Source organism: Volvox carteri, assembly GCF_000143455.1.
Source record: "Volvox carteri f. nagariensis unplaced genomic scaffold VOLCAscaffold_3, whole genome shotgun sequence".
Taxonomy (NCBI): Eukaryota; Viridiplantae; Chlorophyta; class Chlorophyceae; order Chlamydomonadales; family Volvocaceae; genus Volvox; species Volvox carteri.
In genome coordinates, this window is record NW_003307546.1 from 1,432,180 (window position 1) to 1,453,221 (window position 21,042).

Sequence of the window (21,042 nt, forward strand, 5' to 3'; positions counted from 1 at the left end):
GCCTTTGCTGGTCCAGTAACAGCAAAGAGCCCCCGTCCACTTCGACACATGCATGCCTCACCTTGTAGTCGGCCACGACATTCCCGCACCGCGCACAGCCCTTACCGGAGCCTTTCACGACTTTCGCACACGCACCTACCTCACCCCGGTCCCTAACTACACCAACAATTTACCAACTAACGACCACCCGTTCACATCAATTGCGTTCAAGCCACCACCAAGCACCCAGAGACCCCCAACGCAAGCTGACGCCGAGTACCGCCTGCGAAAGACCCGGGGGTCGGGCCAACACACCGCCAAGTGTCCAAGCTGTAGCCGTTCAGTCGCTCTGCAGCCGGCTGCTAACGTGCAACGCCACGCCGCACCGACACTGCGGAGCCCCCACACAAGTACATCTCTTTACACCAACTTGGACGACTGACACACTCCGTAGGCGGGGGTTGGGTATCACGACCGCGGATCTACACCCAAGGCAAGTTTTGTCTCCTCGAAGACAAACCAGCCGATGCCCGCCGCCGGCGCCAACTTTAATAAGTTGGGCAATAGCCCCTTGTACAGCCCCCGCACACCCTCGTGCTGCACCGTCTTCCGAAACACGTCCATCATGCCCCGGTACTTGATTTCCCCCAGCACCAGCGAGCCGTCAGGACGCCGCTGGTGGACCGCCTGCGCCTGTAGCCGTGTACGGATGAGTGCCAGGGGGTACGACACCACCTGTGTGGTACAGAGCAGCGGGACGCAGGAGGCAGGATGCGAGGTAACGGACGAGGACCACGTCGCGGAAGGTAATGAAAAGGGGCGGGAGACGCGGAACGCGAAGCAACAAAACTTCGCGTAGGCCTTGGCGTGAAGGGAGGGCACCAAATCCACCAACCCAAATCACACGGTTTTCCTCGGTTTTCCACACGGTTTTGGCTTCACAAATTCGGACTTATCAGGTACTTTTGTGAACAGCGTCCCACATAAGGCCATCGTAACCCAAGCACCTGGGCAATGGAGGAGGACAACATGCCAGCTGCCACGATGGCCATGTGCGGCGGCGGGCCGTCGTACTGCTCATACAACCGGTCCTTGAAAACCTGCAGGATAGGTGAAGCCGGGCACACATGAGGTCGCAACGCGTTGCGTCGACTCCGTGAAGATTCATGCCGACGCCTTTCTGCTGAACAAGCGACACAGCTTTACAATCACTGGACCCTGCAAGTCATCATAATTTGAGTCATCATTATTCATTTCAACGCCCCGAGTATGCAGCCCTCCTTGTTACAAACCCCGCTCACCTCGAACAGTGCAATGTCTACACCCGCAAAGGGTAGGATCCCAATCATGGAGGGCATCAGTCCGCGGTAGAACGCGTGGACGCCCTCGTCTCGACGGATGCGGTATGCAGCGTGCAGGATGCCCGCGTACGTGCCGGGGGGGGACACCGCCAGCCGGGTCCGGATGGTGTCCAAGGGATATAACAGGCCCTGCGACGGGAACACCAAATGGGACATCCTGGGGACGCTATTGACTTGTCTGCTGGTCTGCGCACATGAGCTGCAATATCCTTGTCCTTCGCCACGACACAGGAAATTCCACCAGGGGTTTGCCCTCTTCGCTGCGCAAGCTTGCAGCACAAGGGGGAGGGAACCCTAGGCCAACAGCAATTGGACCTGGCTGCACGTTGTACTGGACACATGGATTGGCGTAGTTCATCGGCACCGGCAACCGGGACCCCGAGGAAAAGGCGTCCAAGCAGACAGCAGTAGCCCGCCAGTGCTCCATCCCACTAAGAGGCCCTGAAGTCACCCAGTGCCCGGGTTGCACCGTCTGCGCTCAAGTGGCCCTCCTGAAAGGCAGAAATCCTGAACCTGCTGGCTCTGAATGAACCGGGCTCCCATCCGCGATGTCCCGGGCTCCACCCTGAGGCTCCAAAACCCTCCGACCAAGAAGCACCAAGCCGGGACCCCAGCCCCAGGAGTTGGGCCTCTCAAGTCCCTCAGACGCCTTCGTGACATCAGCGCCAGTGTCTCGAAGCATTACCTGCGCTATTGCGCCCGCAATTCCGCCTGATGCCATCCGTTCCCGCACGCGCACATGGTCCGGGTCCTGGGCTACAAGGCTTCGTATTGCGTCGTTCAGCGTCAGTTTGAGTGCTGTCTCCGGCGCAATCTTCACCACGTTAGCGCCGTTACCCTTGAAGAACGACTTGATAGAACCTGGCAAGGGCGGGCATAGGCACTGAGGTCAATCAGTTACGGGTTCTGAGCAGGTCACAGCAGTGTTGGGGTTCAGGCGTGGAGTGAAGGGGTCCGTGACGTCTGGGAACACGTCTGAACGGCTCAAAGCTTTCATTTTTTTGCTATTAATGCAACAAAGCTTTTGATGCATTCGAGTGAGAGCAGCGGCAGGGCTCCTGATTACAGAGACGGTGCTGGCCAGTTAGGAATCAGGACGGACGGACAAGAGGACACGAACCCTGATCAGTGAAGGGAGAGCCGGTGGGCGGGGACTTCAGGCGTGCGGCACTTGTGGTCGGGACCTCGGGCGCTGTGCCAAAGCAGCCGGGAAGGGATTCTGGTAGCTGATAATGCTTCTGTCAATGCCCATACAATAAGAGACATACTGGTAGGGCGGGCCCACGCGGTACGACTAAGACCTATAACACGCCACAAGCCACACCCGAGCCCCTGCGCACCCTCTGCCATCATCTTTTGCCAGCCTTGCCGCAAGGACAGTCCTTTCGCCCCATCGTGCGTCTGTAACAGCATCTTCAACCGGTCGACGGGTGCTGTCGCTGTCCTGCTGACTGCCCCGCTCAGCGCTGTTGCAACAAGTTAAGGGGCGCTCCGTGTCAACATCATAGGAAATTTCGCAGTTTTACTTCGTGCCAACGTGACAAGGCCACCTAGCGCCGCCGAGGTTACGCTGTGCAACGGTTCCCAGCCTACCTCCACTAAGAAACACCTTTTCTGCACGAAGCGGATCATGATCGTGGTGCTGATGATGCTGATGCTGGTGGTGATGTTGGTGCTTCTTTTGCGCTGCGGTATAAACCACACTACCCGGACCAGGGCCCGCTGCGTCGCCGCTTAGCTCAGTCATATGTGCTGGATACGACTGGAGAGACATCTGACAGCAATTGAATTGTGCAGGTCAAGTTCTTCCCATTCGGATGGCCCGGGAAGCCGTCCTGATGAACTCCAGTCGCTTTCGGAGTGATCCACAGATGCTGAATCCAACAGCTGCGGATACAGTATTGCTATGCTATCTAAAATAAACGCACAATGCTTAGCAAACCGCCGGAATCCTGAAAGCGGCTAATTCTAACCAAGGAGGCCGTCGGCACACGGCCTATGCACCTGTAACAGGTGCAAGAAAACCTATGTTTTCATGACAATGCAAGGAGAAAGGCAATAGCAGTACGGACTTGAGCAAAGTTTGTAACGAGTTGCTTACAGATAGCGTGCCGACATGCTTAACTATGATAAAGGCAACGCAAGAAAAGAAAAATCAACTTCCAACAAGTATGAGTGCTAAACCCCTAACGTTAGCTATCACTCTTTCTTCATCATGCCGAACGCGGGAACGCGCCCCATGCACGGCGAACGACATAATTTTATATGATTGCATTCGCGTCCTTTAACCCTTAGCAGCTATTTGCTTTGCAGACAGGTAGCTTATAAGATATTGGACTGCTACTCCTTGATTTTTGTGCCGCCTGTCTCCTTCGAGATTCCTACCCGATCACTAACAAGCTGAGCCGCCGCCACAACCACTGCAAGCCAAGCCTGTTTTTCTAACTTATTTGAAAAATGGCAGCTGCAGCACTAGGCCAACGACTGCAAATTGCGGGAGAGCGGCAAAGCGGCCAAGATGTGCGTACTCAGAACGTGACGGCAGTGACTGCAGTGGCGAACATAGTGAAAAGTAGCTTGGGGCCAGTGGGCTTGGACAAGGTACGCAAGGGCACCCGGTACCTTGGAACGGCTTTTTTGTCCATGTTATTGCCCGCGCTTTACGTCCAACCTTTGGATCGCCGCATAGATGCTTGTGGATGACATCGGTGACGTGACAATTACAAATGACGGCGCTACTATCTTACGTCTGCTGGAGGTGGAGCACCCAGCGGCAAAGGTGCGCGTGGGTACGGCGCTGGCTCCGTGTTGTAACCACGGGCAACGCCGGCAGAGGTTGGGCACATAGGATGGGATCAGGCAAGGCATGCGGAAATGTGTAGGCACACCTTCGTGCAGAGACTGGTGTTCACGAAGTTACGGCATGGAAACACTTTGCCCTGGCACTGCCTGACGATGAAACTGCGCTCTTCCATGAAACTCTCCAACTCGACACGCTTTGCTGCGGTCTGCCGCCTCCTGCGTAAATACCCCTGCCGTGCTGAGGAAAGTACTGATTAAATCCTAAGTCTTTCAGCACCGCAGTACTCAAGCAGTCGGGAAGCTAAAGTTAGCATGAAAATGGGTTCCTGAATTGCTATGTTGGTCCACCCTACAGATTCTGGTTGAGCTAGCGGAGCTTCAGGACGCTGAGGTGGGTGACGGCACCACCTCGGTGGTCATCCTGGCTGCGGAGTTGTTAAAGCGAGCCAACGAGCTCGTGAACAACAAAATCCACCCAACCAACATCATTGCTGGCTACCGCTTGGCCATGCGGGAGGTAAGCGGTGGGCGGGTGAGACCGGGGTTGGCGAAAGGGAGCGACTGGAGGGCTGTTGCGATCTGGGGAGCTGGGGGTTCTGTTGGGGAAGAAGACCCCGGAGCCGTAGGCGGACCCTGGGGAGCTGCGGGCGGGTGGGTACCTGGGTAGCATGCACGTGGGTCCACTGATGAACATGACTGGAGGAAGGAGGACGGCTGCCTGAGCGCACCTGAGTGCACCGGTACTGCAACCCAGATTGTTGAGGGGGAGCGGCGTGCATGATGGGTGGAAACAACAAAATGTCCGTGACGGGAGGTTTCGGAGCAGCTGACCCTACGGCCGCTTCCAGTCTGGCTGGATGTTGCTGATTGAGCAGGCTGCGGCTGCGGTTCCTGCCGCTGCTGCTGCTCCTCTTAGCCTCTTGGCATCAGCCCGCGATCAATGGACGAGAGGACGTCTGGTTTCTAACAGATGGGTGAGCAAGCGTCGCTTTTGTGAATCAGCTGCCCTGCGGCATCCTGCTTAGGCCTGGGTCGGATCGTAACTGCCGCCGCGGTCTGTTGGAGGAAGGACGCGGCAGCAACAGCAACTCATCCTGGTTCTTCTGCTTAGCGTGTCGTGGGCCGCGCACCTGGCACGCGCAAGGTCGCGGTGTTGCCTCGACGTCCTGCACTGGAGTGGTATTGTTAAATACAGGGATTGCCGAAGAGTTGTATCCAGGACGGCTCATGCTCATACTTGCCCACGATGAGCAGGCGCCGATTGCAGCCGTTATGATTGTCGTCACGTCGTGTGACGTGGGATGCGGTTGGGCCAACATGGATGTCCCCCCGATTGGCAGCTGCCAGCTGCGGGTGAATCACGCGAGGGCAGCCCGCGGGCACCGCACGGTTGTGTTCCGAGGCGCTGTCCATTACTTGGTGGGCGATGGAGGCGATGACCGCGCTGCATGGGATGGGTTCCCACCTCTGCATGTTGCTGTCGACTGGAAACATTGGTCGACCCACAGTCTTAAGTGCGGTGTGGTGCGGGTACTCTCCTCCATCAGTCGACGGAGCGCGGATCCGGCCGGTGGCAGACGCCTGATATTCCATTACTCGGCGGGACATAAGTGTGGCAGCTGGAAACTCAATGGGCTCCTTAGAACTGGAATGCCCGTATCGAGCTACAAGGCAGTCTCTGCCCGTACGACTTCGGCGATGCGCCCCGATGCGGCGCCGCGGTCCCGAAGCCACGTACCAACCTTCTCCATTCCTGATTCTGGTTGGTCGTTAGTGGGTCAACACGTCAGCGAGCTTCCAGCGCCATCCACAGGCCACCATCTGCGCGGCTGTGTTGTCTGGTCCCCAGCCGGCAGTGATGCTTCTTTCCCATGGCCTCGAAACCATATCGACCATCCTTTTCTGTCACGACAAGTAACCCACCCACTGTAACCCCCTTCCCAACCCTGTCACGGCCACGCAACCTCCTGATGGCCTCCAGGCGTGCAAGTTCATTGAGGAGCGCATGGCCACCAGCACTGACGACCTGGGCACGGAGACGCTGCTCAACGCGGCCCGCACCTCCATGTCGTCCAAGATTGTGGGGGCCGAGGGCGACTTCTTCGCGCGCATGGTTGTGGATGCCATGAACGCGGTCAAGACCACTGACGAGATTACGGGCCGTACCCGGTACCCCGTCAAGGTGGGTGAGGGGCGCTCCCCGGGGGACAGGTTTCCGGTAGTCGTTGTCGGTGTGGGCGCGGGTGGGGTTCTGGGTCAGGTCGAGACCTTACCTTGGCAGCCCAGGCCAGCTCGCGTCACCTCGGGTCCTCCCCAGCACCTTACTTCCCGCCCTCTCGGACCGCGTTGGGGGTGATATGATATCACCCGGCTCTTGCCAGCGCTCGTCTTGTTCATTTCCCGCATCCCTAGCCCTTTCTGATTGCCCGGTTGCCGCCTTCTGTGTGAAGCTTATCCTCCTTCTCCTACTTCGGGGTGTGCCCTCCTACCTCTCACGCCCGCACCCCGTATGTCTCAACCCGCCTCCCGCCTTGCCTCATTTGGCCGACCGCATCGCGCTCTGACTTAGTCTGCCCGGACCTCCCCGACCCCACACCTACGTTGCGCCACCTGCAGGCCGTCAACGTGCTCAAGGCACACGGCAAGAGCGCCCGAGAATCAGTCCTGCTCAACGGCTATGCACTCAATCTCGGTCGCGCGGCGCAGGGCATGCCCAAACGCCTGGCCGGTGGCGTCAAGATCGCGTGCCTGGACATGAACCTCCAGAAGGCGCGAATGATGATGGGTGTGCAGGTGCGGTGCGGCGGCAGGGGGCCAGTCAGGGGGTGGGGTACGGAACAATGGGTCCGGATGCCTCTCCGTAAATTGTGAGCTGTACACGGGGCCTGCACGGGCAGGGGTGCGGTGCTTGGAGGGAAACAGAGGGAACAGAGGTGGATGGTGCCCACAGACGAGCAAGTACATTTCGGATGCGGAGCTAAAAACGATGTGAGCAGCTCAATAGGCAGTGCGGCACAAGCTGTGGCGTGTGTACGTATACTCCCCGTGATGCCTAGAGGGTCACGAGCTCGTACGGCATTGAAGGCTCTCAAGGCACTTTTGAGGAAAGGGGGGAATGTTTCTCTCACGACGCGGTCTCCGGAGCCAGCCCAGCTGGATTGGGCTAGTCTGTCCCGACCCGCACAGCCCCACGCCGCACCGTGTACCGCGCCCCCCCCCCCCCGCACACCCACGCGATTGGCCTTGCGGGCTACGTGGTGATTTATGTTAAAGACTGAGCCTTGTGTGCGGTTGGGTTGTGTTTCCTGCGTACCAAGACGGAGTTTACACACGCTATTACCGCACCACCGCACCAGTGTCTGGCTTCTGAACGCACCTGCGATAAGTGGGGATTGGGTTGTCCACGTGGGTCCCGGGTGCGCAGGTACTTGTGAACGATCCCAAAGAGCTGGAGAAGATTCGCGAGCGCGAGTCGGACATCACCAAGGAGCGCATCCAGAAAATCCTTGACGCGGGAGCCAAGGTCATCCTCACCACCAAGGTGGGCGACGAGCACCCGGGAAAGGGGCTTTCTGCGTTGGAGAGCCGACACACACACACACACACACACACACCAGGCAGTGCTTTGAAGCAGGGCAGGACCGGCGGGTATAACCCTTCTCGTGTTGTGCTGTTTGATAAAGCACTGAGAGTTCCCGATGCAGGCATCCAGGCCCGGCGGACAAGGAGATGCTAATCGACGTCCTTAAAGGGATCTGTGATGCCCTTTATGAAGGCTAAAATGTCGTGCGTCTGTGCTATGACCACACCACGGCGTTTAGTGGCTGCATGATCACGTAATGCCGTGGCTTTGGACCTTTCGTCGCCCACGCGCAGGGCATTGACGACATGGCCCTCAAGTACTTTGTTGAGGCGGGGGCCATTGCTTGCCGCCGGGTGGAGAAGGACGATCTGCGGTGGGTGACGGCTGAGGCAAAGCGCCGCCCAGGTGCAGCTGCACGCGCTGTATGTTTTGATCTCAGTGGTGCTTCCCTCTGGCACGTATTCTGCATACAGCACTCCGCTTTCTTCAAACTCCGTCTCTCTGTCTCTCTTGTCTCAAACGGGTGTTGCTCCCGTCACCGTGTCGCTATTCTAGCGAGGGCCCGGTATATCCTATATCCTCAGTACACATTGCTCATGCGAGTGCCCGGCCAACACGCTACCGGCCAGTCTGCTACATAGGATGGAACTTGCATCTTTGGCGGAACTCACCTCCGCTGCTCTGGGCCTTCCCCGGTCCCCCTCTTGTGCCCCGCTCTCCCCCGCACAGCACTGGCCCGGCTGGCCCCCGCCCCCCCATTCCTGAAGTGGATTTCGTCATCCCTTTACGTTTGCTGTGCTGCGTTTCGTTTCCTGACCCGGCCTCAACGCCTCAACCCGTCTGCTGTGCAGTCGCATCGCCAAGGCCACCGGCGCAACGGTGGTTCTGACCTTGGCCGACATGGACGGCAACGAGACCTTCGACCCAGCTCACCTGGGCTCGGCGGAGGAGGTGGTTGAGGAGCGGGTGGCGGATGACAACATGATCATGATCAAGGTAAAGATTGTGCCATCCTGAGGCCGTCCTTAGCATCCCATTTGCAGATTGTGGGTTGTGCAGGTTATGGCTTGGTTCGGGGCTTGCAAGGGAGGCTCAGCGTGGAGGTGTCCCCCAATCTGGACCGGGGGATCCATTGCCCCAGGGGGAGGTGGTTTGCTCCGGTACCACCTAGCACATCTACTGTCTGCGTCCGTCCCGCAATCTTCCTGCCTGTCTGCCGTACCCGATGGGTCCTCCATCACCCTAATAGGGCTGCAAGTTCTCAAAGGCGGTTACGTTGCTGCTGCGTGGCGCCAATGACTACATGCTGGACGAGATGGACCGCTCCATCCACGACTCGCTCTGCGTCGTCAAGCGCGTGCTTGAGTCGGGCAATGTCGTGCCAGGTGGGTGGGTGATTAGCCGCATTGGCGTGATAGGTTAGGAGCGAAACCTGGCTATTCGCCTGCTTGAGGGTTCAGGACGGAGTGCGAAGCCAAGAGTCTGGATAGATCTTGTTGGTGATCTTATTGGAAATGCCGTTGAGCCTTTTGTTTGACTTCCGAATGGAATTTTTAGGTAGGACGTAAGGATGGGAGTAGTTACTAAAGTCTTAACGCTGTGTAGACCCACGGCAACTTGCTCGTAGCAGCTCTTTCCTTTTTCAGAAAGTAAGCCCATCCGATCCGAGGCTGGGAGCGGAGCCATTGCAACTTCATATCAGCTTCATAGCGTCATGGCCGTACGGGGTAGTCTAGCAGGCCGATGGGTCTTGCGTTGACGACGTGATGGACTTTGCGTGCTGCTGCTTTCGTATGCAGGCGGCGGCGCTGTTGAGGCGGCGCTGTCCATATACCTGGAGAACTACGCGACCACGCTGGGCAGTCGCGAGCAGCTGGCCATTGGCGAGTTTGCCAACGCGCTACTGGTGCTGCCCAAGACGCTAGCTGTCAACGCGGCCAAGGACGCCACAGAACTGGTGGGTGGGATGACTGGGATAGCACCAGGGAGGGAAGGCACACATGGGGACTGTTGTGATCCGCGGGGAGCAGGGCCCCTTGAGTCGCGAATGGCGGGCTTTGGGGGGTTGATGGCGGGTTGGGGCTTATGGTGCGGTGTGTCCACCAGGGACGTTTGAAACATACAATTTCGTGGAGAAGTGGGAATCTACGGGTGGGAATGTATGGTGACACGTCCTGTGCACGTGACTCTTGGCAATGCTGTCGCGCAGCGCTGTGCCCCGTGACGTGTCGTCACCGTGGTCCCCGGCCGGTCCCTTATGATGCTGCGCAGGTGGCGGCTCTCCGTGCCTACCACTACAAGGCTCAGACGCAGCCGGACCAGGCAGTGTGTGCGCAGTACGGGCTGGACCTGGTGGAGGGCAAGGTGCGCAACAACGTGGAGGCGGGAGTGCTGGAGCCAGCCATGAGCAAGCTCAAAATGATCCAGGTGAGGCTGCTGCTGTGGGGGAAGGGAAGCGCGGCCGGGATGGCTGTGCCTGGTGTACCACCTATGGCATGGACATGTGCAGTCGGTTGGGGCTGGGGCCCGGGTCCGCACAAGCCTGGATTGTCTGCCGCAATGAGAGAATCGTGAAGGGTTCTTACGGGCTATTTGATGAGCAGCATGCAGGCGTATGCCGCTCGGCGATGCTGATGATGCCCCTTGCTGGTGGTACGGTCTTGGTTTTGCCCCTCGCGCAGTTCGCAACGGAGGCCGCGATCACTATCCTCCGCATCGACGACCTAATCAGGTTGGAACCGCAGCAGGATGCTGGCGATGACTGAGGGCGTCCCAGGGGCTGTGGCTGTGCGTCGGAGTTGAGTTTTGTCATGTCGTATGTAATGATATCGCGGGTGAATGCAGGGGGTCCGTGCAGTGTGCATGCAGGCGGGGTGTATTTCGGGGGGGGCAAATTCTGGATCGCAACGTGCGGGACTTCACTTTCACCTGGCCCGTACACGTAGTTATCGCCCGTGGAGGGGGGGGCCAGGTGGTGGCGGTGCAATCAAGCGATTCTCCTTGTTAAGCTGGTTCGGGTGGGCAGAGAGAGGTATTGTGCTTGGACGATGGTTGGCCAAAGAACGGATGAGGCAATCGTAGCTGGATTTCGGTGTAATTACAAATGCGGTGGCCTCCAATTACAATCCGGACTTCTGTCCGACTCCTGGGTAGACGCATCCGTCAACTTTATCCTCCTAAAGCATCCCCATCATTTGTCCATGCGGTTTTCAGTGCTTGGTTCAGATTTCCTCGTCGCGTTGTCATTAGGGCCTAAGGGCTCCTGCCACGGCTAATGTGCCGTGGCACATTAGCCGTTAGGATGACGACAGACAGCGCCAGGTTGCCCAGCAACCCAAACGTCAAAACCTGACAGCAGAGATACTCCAACATAACGAAGCACTGCCTAGACGTACTGCACAGCCCAGGCTCAGGTCCGCTACACAGCTCTTAGTCAGTACGCGGCTACAATTCCCGGTGGATTCTGCCATCGTTATCTACATACAAAATTACAGTACACAGGGACCTTGGCATAGCGCCAGCCACCCCATTTGCCGTCTCTGTCTGTAACCCCTTATCTCTAACACTGCGTAACCATCATTCCATTGAAAACTGTACGTGGCGGAACTACCCCTCGCCACACCCCGCGCACCGGTCTTAAGCCGCCTACCCGTCTGCTCCCCAGTCGCCCCAGAGCTACACAACCCAAGAACTTGCCATGGCCCTGTCAAGCCGCACTTTCAGCCCCTCCCCCCGGCCCTCCTGCTCTAGCCCAAGAGCCTTATGCGTAGTACATGAGGTTGGTCTTCTTCTTGGCCTGTACTTGCGTAATGCCCTCCACGAAGTCCTCGTGCGTCACCTCCGTGCCGTCTCGCCGCAGGGCCAGCATGCCTGCCTCCACGCACACCGCCTTTAGCTGCGCCGCATTGAAATCGTCAGTAGAGCGGCCCAGCTCCTCGTAGTTAACATCCGACGCGACGTTCATCTTACGCGAATGGATGCGCAGGATCTTAGCACGCGCGTCCTCGTTGGGATGCGGGAACTCAATCTTGCGGTCCAACCGCCCCGAGCGCATAAGCGCCGGGTCCAGGATGTCGGCGCGGTTGGTGGCTGCAATCACCTTGACGTCGTCATTACTGCTGAAGCCGTCCAGTTGGTTGAGAAGCTCCAGCATGGTGCGCTGCACCTCGCGATCGCCGGACAGCTCCGAGTCAAAGCGCTTGGTGCCGATAGCATCAATCTCATCGATAAAGATGATGCATGGCGATTTCTCCTTCGCCAGGGCAAACGCATCGCGGACCATCTTGGCACCATCTCCGATAAACATTTGGACAAGCTGAGGACCCGCCAGCTTGAGGAAAGCGGCGTTGGTCTGTGCCGCCACGGCACGCGCAATGAGCGTCTTACCGGTGCCCGGCGGACCGTAGCTGTGGTCGGGGGTGGGACGGAAGCAACGCGGGAGGGCAGGGGGGCAATGGATGGAAGCGAGGCCAAAGAAGAGGGCAGGGCATCGGAACACGCGCGTTTCCGTGCCTCGCGTTAAGCTAAGCAGCCAGACCACGTGGGAGAACGCCGTACAGGAGACGTTTACAGGAGGTATGATATTGGCCGTAAGCAAACGGACAGTCGCATAGGAAGGAGAGCAGGTTTGGGGAACAGGGGTGGCTAAATGATGAAGCAGGCTGGTCAGGGGGACATGGAGTTGCGCTCAAAGCTGCCCGGGAGGAAGGCAACGTGACTCAGGTGGCCAAAGCTGGCGTTCTTGTCGAGCTCCGGATAGCGCACACCACGAGCCTTTCACAATAACACATTTTCCTATCGACGTTGTTTGTGTTGTTGGCGGGCGCCTACCGCTGTAGGGAAAGTCGGGGCTACACATCTGCCGGGGTGCAACGTGCATCCACAACGGATCGTGAGCGTCCTCACAGCACATTGCCTTAAGCTGCGCATCCGTAATGGAAGCAACCCCCCATGCACATTATTCCGTGGCTCTTCTTCCCAGCTCGTAGACAGCTTGCACAGCAAAAACCATCTCCGCTAAATATTAGGCAGTTGAAAACCCCTGGTGCGCGTTTCTAACCCCTCTTATGCCCCGTGGATGTAGTCACGTTTCCTGACGACCTACAGTAGCACGCCCTTCGGTGGTTTGATACCAAGCTTGGTGAAGCGGTCCTTGTGCTGTATAGGTAGGACAATTGCCTCCACAAGCTCCTGAATTTGCTTGTCCAGCCCACCGATGTCCGAATAGTCTTCCGTGGGCTTCTCGTCCACTTCCATGGCCTTCACGCGGGAGTCGTACTCCGCGGGCAGGGTATCCAACACAAGGTAGCTGTCTTTGTTGACGCCAACCAGGTCACCGGGCTTCAACGTATTAGGGTCTACCAAGCCCACTACTGGCAAGAAGATGGTCTGCCGTGTAGAGGTCTTCAGCACCACGCATTTCCCGCGACGCTGCGCATCGAGATCTACCGTCGCGCCGTCCTCCTCCTCGTCCTCTTCCGGCTTGATGTCCAGAACCTCCACGATGTTACCGACGAGATAAGGCAACTGGTTGTTTAGCTTGATCTTCTCCTTGTTCTCCTTTATCTTCTCTTTCAGGGTCTCCTGCTCTAACGTAAGGCGGGTGGACTCGTCATTAAGAACACGCAGCTCATTGTCTAAGAGGCGAACACGTTGCTGAATTGCTTCAGCGGACATGTACGTGAACTCCTCCGGCAGCGCTTCCTCAGTGTCATCGTCAAAAATTTGCTTATCGATAGTCGCCATGGTTAGCCCTGGAGGGAATTAACGGAGCGAGCTGTCTCCGTGCATAACCCGAGACAGATGATGTTCCTCGGCGGGAGCCCAGGAGTCAGGGCTTTCTCAACCGTACTAGGCCGTACATTAATGGAAAGTAACCTTGCTGAAACTGTTCAACCATCCTTTAAGCAAGCTTTTCTTAAGCTTGAGCTTGTGAGTTTCTTATAATAACTTTTGAAAGGGCGATCACGGTTTTTGCTTGTCTGAAGCTTTTTCCTAGCCTTGTTATGCCTCACGGCAAGAATGGCCGATGGTCACCTTGGCACTAATGATTACGTCTTAAATAATTACATCTACCGTGGCTGAATACGGTAACGGTCAACCGAACGGCGTTCAACGACGGCGGCGTTTACCCCAAATGGATGCCCAACATGTGGAGTTTGAGACAGCCGTCCTTGTCCCAAGCCAACGGGAGATCGATCTTGAGACCATAACCCTTGCTGTGGCAGCGTTCCCCAACAAAGTTGGGAACTTGCTTATGAAGGCGTTGGGCGCCGTCGCCCCGCTGACGGAACTCAAACACCTCAAGCGCGTCCGCAAAGCACCAGATGATGGGACACTGCTGGAGGCCATCTTATGCGTGCTAATTGACGATGGAGCCAGCGAGCCAGCTCCTGCTTCGTCAACCCCCGACTCAACACCTGCTGACGGCCCTAGCGGGGACTCAACGGATGCACGCCGCCTTCCAATACCGCTGCAGACGCTATATAACCAATACGGTGGTATTCGCCTCCGCTTATTGCCTGCAGCTGCCGCGCCGCCGCAAAATCGGCAGCAGTGGGCGGCGTGGACACAGCTCTGGCCCATTACCTGGCGCATACCCGAGAACGGCACCCCTGTGACGGAGGAGGCCCCTGTCGACGCATGCATGCAGCGGTACTTTGAGCATCTCATGCGGGCAGCACTGCAGCTGGCCTCTGGGTCGGGCGTCGATAACGCGGCGATCATTGTGGACCCAGCGGTTCAGGTGCCGGTGGCCGAGGCGGCGGACAACAGTGCAGTCCATCCGTTGCAGCACGCGGTCATGGCGGCCGTGCAGGCAGCTTCGGAGCGAGACCTCGCGCAATGGCCGGCCGAGCGGGCCAGTGTGGACCCATACGACAGAAACGGTGGTGGCGACGGTGGGGACTTAAGCGACGTCATGGCTGGCCGCAGCGTGGCAGGTGTTGAGGGTGGTACAGATTTACAGTCCGCGAGCAGTCCGGGGCAGGGTGTGCTGCCGCATGGGCGGGACGTGAGTGGCTGTGGAGAGGATGCAGGGCCAAGAAATGCGGGGAAGGGCGATCAGGCGGCGAGTGACGAGCTGGCGTGCAAGAGGCCGAGGTTAGGCGCAGGGCCGCAGGACTCACAGCAGGCCCCGACTAGGTCACGGCCATATATGTGTACGGGATACGACTGCTTCGTTGTACGGGAGCCTTGCATCATGTGTGCCATGGCGCTGGTGCACTCACGTGTACAGCGCGTCATCTATTGCCAGCCGGACGCGGTCTTTGGGGCGCTGGGGGGCTGCAGGCGGCTGCACGCATGTAAATCCCTAAACCACAATTACGAGGTCTATCGTTTAGGGCTGAAATGTGAAGGGTGAAATGTCCCCCTTCTGCAACGTAACCAGGTTGTTCGGAAATCGTCAACCTGGGACAGGGAAGCGGGAAGGTGAGTGGGCAGCTTGCTAAGGAGCGTCAGGTTGTACCGCGCAAGCCTTCAACATTTGCAACGGCCAGCTCGCCCTGCATGGGCTACATGCTAGCACTGTTCAAGTCAGATGTTGAATGGACAGGGAACTAGAATGACAATTTATTTGATTTGACAACATATCTCGGTGGGACGAAAGTCCCAGCTGGACCCCACACCTTAACATGATGCAGTGATACTATGGGAACTTACGAGTCGTCGTTGTTGCGAACCTGCTGTGATTGGCCTGCTGTAATGTAATGTACGATGTGTAGGAAGTCCCTAGGCTATAGGGGCCCCACAGCGCCCCATGCGTCCTGCCTAAACTGGGCTTCCTTGATGTGGCACAGCAATTACGCAAGCCTGAATTGCACTGCATGAAAATGTTTAGGTGCTTGCCAGGCGGTTGTGCCCTGTCCCACGTGCAGGCAAGTGCCAGCCTTCTGACATTTAGGCGGAGCCAGTCCCTGGACTGATGATCGCCCACATTGCCCATGCCGTGTGTGCCATGCAATGTGTTGCTAAAACTTAGATGCTTTTAGGCAAGCCCATACGCCGCGATGAAAGGCAACCCGTGACCAAAACACCACCACTGAGGACGACGTGGTGCAAGAGCGGTATTTCGCAAGGGCCGAGGATGCTCTGATGGATGATGCGTCGTAGTTCCTCAGGGCGATTACCACCACCGCTCATGGATCGTTGCTCTGGTTGGCTTATATGAAAACCTGTCCCAAGGGTGAGCGCTGTTGATCAAGAAGCGTTAGACCCTTCCGCCGTATTCGCACTTCCTAAATTGGCATCGGTTGGGCTGAATGAGTCGAGTGATCCTGCAATCCTTTGAAATTCAGTGCTGTTCGGAAGCTGGTCCCTGATGCTGCAGCCCGGTCCCGGCCCAGCTACACTTGCAGTAGTTGGGAAAACCATTAGCCGCCCTTCGCTTGAATTACATAAGGCACTGATCGTAACTGCTGACAGCCCCCAATCTGCCTGGCATCACAACTATTGGCTAATAGAGTAGGGTATTCTCTTACGACGGCTCCCGCATATCGATTGGCCTCTAGGGTGGGCGATAGGATTGCCTGAAACCCCAGTGCCACAACCCATGGAGTTCGAGCCTCGGGTATCCAGGTTATATGTTACGGAACCCCTCATTTACAAGCACTGGACACGTAATATTAGGATGTTTTGCTAGATGTATGTAATGAACAGTAAGAGAGCAACTGGGTCTTAATCTAGGGAGCAATCTTTCTCACGGTACTCGGGCCCCTGGTACTCAGCGAGTACCCATACTTCCTGGCACGATGACTCCTCTCGCTCTCCCTGAAAGCTCTTGTCAATGGAATTCACGTCCTGACACAACATGGGCGTGGCGTAACCAAGTAGGCCGTATCGTGCAGAGTCATACCCTCTGCAACAGCGTCGCAACCCGGGTTAAATCCCGGGAAAACGACAGTCAGGCCGTAGGATCCTTGATTACTCTTATGCGAGGAATATGATTACTTATCATACTGTTGAAAGGGACTTCAAGGTGTCATACTTTGAAGTGCCATGAACGCGCGATGTCTCTCCAAACGTGCCTTAAAAGCTGCTTGAGAACAGATGGGTGCACTTAAGCCTATCTTAAAGGAGATTCAACACCTTGTAGCGTTTGATAGCGCTGCCTGCCCCAGGGCCGTGTTAATTCCTTATTAGGCGCGGGATTATTCCACTTCAGGTTTGGAATGTCCTCAACGACATGGGTTACAACATCATGGGCAGGAAGCTGCTGCTATCTATGTATCCAGTAGCACGCCAAGGATTAGGGAGACGAGTGTGTCAACTTTGCCATGCAACAGCTAAATACCTGGTAGCATGTGCATGATGGCTTTAGATAGTCTAATCCATTTGGATGTGCGTCCACAGTCACACGCCACGTTGAGGTTCAATAATAAAACATCATTGGCTTGGATTTGGATCCAGCTTTCTGCATCACTAGCAACCCTCCTCTACCTACAATGAAACTTAACACCTGACTCTTAGCTCATACTCAGATGGCTCTATTAACATAGTTGTGACAACAGGTACAGGACACGGGGGCAGTAACTTCGGTCCAACGCGCAGCTGTGGTGCTCACAATTGACCAGCTTTCAAGCAAGATCGCATTCTAAATTGTATTGTTACTGTATAACAACGGCATAGTAACAGCAGCAGCAGATGGCACCAGAAAAGCGCGACGGGGGACCGGTGCAGACACCACCAGGCCGACGGATTCCTGTTCCACCAACAGCAGTACCAGCTGAGAAAGCGCAGCAGACAGGTTCTGCAAGATCAGGCATCCCATCGCCGCGGCGACGTAGTGTGGCTGCCGGTGCCAATGGCCGCGGGAAGGACGTGACATCGTCAGCGATTCTGTCCATCCCGAACATCACAAAGCAGCGACAAGTCCCGGCCCCAGCGGCGAGCAAGCTTGGCAAAGCAGTATCACGGCCAAACTCGTCTCAGTCCTGCGACGACAAGGACGACACTCGGCAGAGAGACAACGGCGTTCGGAGGGACAGTTATCCTCGTGACAAGGCCGTCAACTATGGCATACCACGCAGGCCGGTGTCTGCGGCGGAAACGACAAATTTGACGGACGCCGGTAGGCGGCTCCTACTGAAGAGCACCGCTGTTCTATACCCTTCGACTTCACCCAGCGGGAAGCCCACGCCAGCAGCGGCCCCGCCAGTAACGGCAAGCACTAAGACTGTGTCCCGCTCCGTCAGCACAATCCGCGATCGTCTCTCCGCAACAAGTGACGTATGCACAAGTACGGTGCAGCGGTCCATGTCCGTGGGCAAAGGACGCATCCTGGCAAACCAAATTGAGCAGCCGCCGCAGCAAACAGGCGCCAAGAACCGGGCTGCAGCTGCGCGAGTTGGTTTGCCGGCGATGGTCGGCGCACCGTACCGCCCGGTTCCAGACAAGCGGGACACCTCTGCAGGGCGCCTGCGGCCGCTTAGCGCTGCATCAGGCAAGAGCGATCTGTCGATGGCCAGCAGCTGCAAGTCGACGCTAACAACGATTACGGAGGGTCCAGCAAGGCCAATTGCTCAACTAAGCGCCTCCGTAAACTCGGCACCAAAGTACGTATGCTGGGCCGAACTAGACCCCTCCCCTAGCAGCGCCCTGCCCTGTCTCTGTTCCTGCCCTGTTGCATTGAAGAGATAGGGCAGCTTCCATGCAGTACATTACGCTTGTTGCCGTTACTCACAGTAGCTTCTGACATTGCAGGCCCGCTGGTCCTCTGCGACCCATGCTCTCGCTCAACCTCGCGGCGCTCAAGTCACAGACGGCGACGTCTGTCTCGTCGATGCCGCCGCTAGATCCCTGCGCTAGCCCCTCGCCGGAAGATTTGGGGTAAGGCTTGTGGTTATCCATACGAGCTTGCTCCTAATGTGATCCACGAAATCATTCTTAAGCACTAGCATGTCCCGATAAGCTGCGCGAAGGGTCAGATGTGCAGATGATGAATGCTTGCATCCACATGGGTACCTAGGGTAGGGGTCTGTGTGCGTTTGGGGCCCTCATTATCACTGTTCCCCCCCAACAGTTGCCAAGCCGCATGCCCTGGGACGGTGCAGGCCACCGGTCCCTAAACTTGATCTTGGGGGCATCTTGCAGCGGCGGGCGGAGGAGCAGGCCTCGGAGCCGGTGTTCATGGTGGCAGCGTCCACCGAAGACCCACCACAGCCTTCAGGTTCTTCGGCCCACCCATCCCAGGCGGACAAGCGCAAGTCTGGATCGCGGCAGACTAGCGCGAAGGAGGAGCCTGCGGAGCATTTCTATTTGTAAGTGCATTTCGGCAAGCGCTGTGCTGCGCTGTGGGAGGAGCTGCCTCGCAGCACCCTATCCTGGGATATCGGCCCTTGTTCGCCGAGAAATTATGTGCACTGGCGGCCGTAGTGTTGCATCGGATCACCTGGCAACTCTGAAGGGCGCACTATCGAAATTTGCAAAGATTGATCTTGAGGAATTTTACCCAAAGCAACCTGCATGTGATCATGCACCTCTCCTAAAGATTCGCCGTCGGATGTTGTGGCCTATACGGTGTTCGTGCGCAGGTACCCCAAGGTTAACCCGCAGGTAAGGTGGACATGTGTAGAACATGGTAACTATCAGCGCTGGACATGGTAATCATCAGCACCCCTTCCACTGCACACAGGAGAAGAAGCGGATTGAGGAGATATGCCGTATCATGCCGAAAAAGCAGCAGGTGGCAATTACGGATCTATTTAGCAAGATGGTCGAGGTAAGGCGGCGAAGGAGCGGCTGGACATGCGTGGTCTTCGGTTAACTCTTCCTACAGCACCAACAAACACTAGGCCCTGGGAAAACGCCAAGTCAATTGCAAATGCAATTGATTCAGATGTAGATTACCGGACAGCCTTCCGGATACGTTTTCTACGGGCCGCCGATTGTGAATGCACTTTCTCTACGGAAAACTCACGATAGGGCGACATTCGTTTCTTATGTTGTTACAGGCGCGGCAAAATTGCGAACAAATGTGTTTCCGGGGCCACCGCCTCCTCGACCAGGTGAGTACGGGGCATGGAGAAAGCCAGGTGGCATTCGGGATTCTGTGGACACTGTGAATTTGAGACGAGGGCGTGGAAGAAACAGCAAATGCAAACAAGATCTGCGGCGAAGGGCAAGACACGACTGTGCACGCGGGGATGGGGTGCAGGCGGTGACCAGGCCCCATGGACTGTCCCGGTGTATACCAGTGCCTTGGACATACGGCTGCTTGTAGCACACATGAGTGAGCTTGAGCCATCGATGCCGAAACACGCGCGGCGATGAACCTACCCACCCGTTCCAACAATTCCACAACAGGCGCAAGCGGAGTTTAAGAACCGGCTAGCACAAAAAGAGGAAGAGGTGGCACAGAAGAGCGAGGAGGCCGCGCAATGGCGGAACGAGGTGAGGCACGGAGGACAAAATCCACCTTTTTTTCCGTTACCAGACAGCTGCCCCTGCGACAAACAGTTCAATAACTAAACCCATTTGGTTAAACGTACGCATGCGTGATCTAATCAGCATGCCCCACCCCCTGTGACTATGCGCTTTTTCCTCTGCGCAAAGGCGGAGTTCCTGCGCGCTCAGTTGGCCATGCTGCTGAGCGCTAGGCAGCAGGAGGACTGCGTTGAGGATGCCTCGGCACAACCGGCTGACAACCAGCTGGTAAGTATACCCGTGCATATGCGCAAAGCAATAATCTGGGTGCATAGGGTTTAACTTCGCAAATTCACAGAACTGGGTTGCAAAGACAATCTAGAAACTACGCGCCCATGTAGATGTGTGAGCTGCCTGGTGTTTGGCCAACGTCTTGAATATTCCCACGCAGGACGGTGGCGAAGACCGAGCTGCTTACTACCGCAGTAGTGTCTTGTCAGCGTACGACAGCATGGCACAGCTGGGAGCAGCAACCTCTGTGGCTTACGGCGGGGATGGACACGGAGTTACGGACGGTTGACAAAAAAATATGGACACGGATCGCAGAGCCATGCGGACTAGATAGGCCCAATTGTTTTACTTACGGCAGGATCCATGGCATCGTACTATTCGCGTTTGTGCGATTGGCGTTTGCAAAGAATTGTTTTCATTTTCGCATGATAAGGTTAGGAATGCATCTTACGAGCAGTTTTCATTCTCGCGTCCTGCGGGGCGTGTCTGTGAATAGGAGGGTCCGGGCAGCCATAGTTGTTCGGGCCGATGGCTCCGTCCAAGATCTCATTGCGAGAGATCGAAAGTATGTATAAGTCTTGGAGACTTAGTATGTGCTCGGGTCGACTTTGCGATGCTTCTGTAAGGCAACACTCGTGGTCTGGTCTTGCAGGCAGCCGAAGG

At 56.8% G+C, this 21,042-nt stretch overlaps 5 protein-coding genes across 5 annotated transcripts; 3 read left to right on the forward strand and 2 right to left on the reverse strand.

Annotated features, from left to right (window-relative positions):
* Nucleotides 1-411: 411 nt before the first annotated feature.
* mitc7 (mitochondrial substrate carrier) lies at nt 412-2,819 on the reverse strand. Its single transcript, XM_002946538.1, has 5 exons — nt 2,681-2,819; nt 2,026-2,201; nt 1,281-1,469; nt 987-1,079; nt 412-714 (listed from the first exon to the last, which is right to left on the reverse strand). Exons 1-5 carry the CDS (start codon nt 2,751-2,753, stop codon nt 448-450), a joined length of 798 nt encoding a protein of 265 aa, XP_002946584.1. The 5' UTR covers nt 2,754-2,819; the 3' UTR covers nt 412-447.
* Nucleotides 2,820-3,651: 832 nt separating this feature from the next.
* cct1 (chaperonin complex component) lies at nt 3,652-10,837 on the forward strand. Its single transcript, XM_002946369.1, has 12 exons — nt 3,652-3,941; nt 4,030-4,119; nt 4,498-4,659; nt 6,124-6,324; nt 6,759-6,935; nt 7,567-7,683; nt 8,019-8,098; nt 8,577-8,721; nt 8,975-9,110; nt 9,525-9,682; nt 9,997-10,152; nt 10,407-10,837. Exons 1-12 carry the CDS (start codon nt 3,798-3,800, stop codon nt 10,488-10,490), a joined length of 1,650 nt encoding a protein of 549 aa, XP_002946415.1. The 5' UTR covers nt 3,652-3,797; the 3' UTR covers nt 10,491-10,837.
* A 648-nt stretch (nt 10,838-11,485) lies between these two features.
* Nucleotides 11,486-13,512, reverse strand: rpt5 (26S proteasome regulatory complex; the record flags this gene model as incomplete). The annotated part of the gene is made up of 2 exons (XM_002946539.1): nt 12,830-13,512; nt 11,486-12,131 (listed from the first exon to the last, which is right to left on the reverse strand). The coding sequence occupies exons 1-2, from the start codon at nt 13,468-13,470 to the stop codon at nt 11,486-11,488; spliced, it is 1,287 nt and encodes a 428-aa protein (XP_002946585.1). The 5' UTR covers nt 13,471-13,512.
* A 349-nt stretch (nt 13,513-13,861) lies between these two features.
* Nucleotides 13,862-15,650, forward strand: VOLCADRAFT_86681 (uncharacterized protein; the record flags this gene model as incomplete). Its single annotated transcript, XM_002946370.1, has 4 exons — nt 13,862-14,737; nt 14,963-15,029; nt 15,116-15,156; nt 15,603-15,650. 4 exons carry the CDS (start codon nt 13,862-13,864, stop codon nt 15,648-15,650), a joined length of 1,032 nt encoding a protein of 343 aa, XP_002946416.1.
* Nucleotides 15,651-15,891: 241 nt separating this feature from the next.
* Nucleotides 15,892-20,376, forward strand: VOLCADRAFT_120298 (uncharacterized protein; the record flags this gene model as incomplete). The annotated part of the gene is made up of 7 exons (XM_002946371.1): nt 15,892-15,910; nt 17,441-18,278; nt 18,777-18,983; nt 19,257-19,278; nt 19,358-19,444; nt 20,029-20,115; nt 20,278-20,376. Coding segments are annotated over 7 exons (1,359 nt in total), but the record flags the coding sequence as incomplete, so codon positions are not given.
* Between the last annotated feature and the right edge of the window lie 666 nt (nt 20,377-21,042).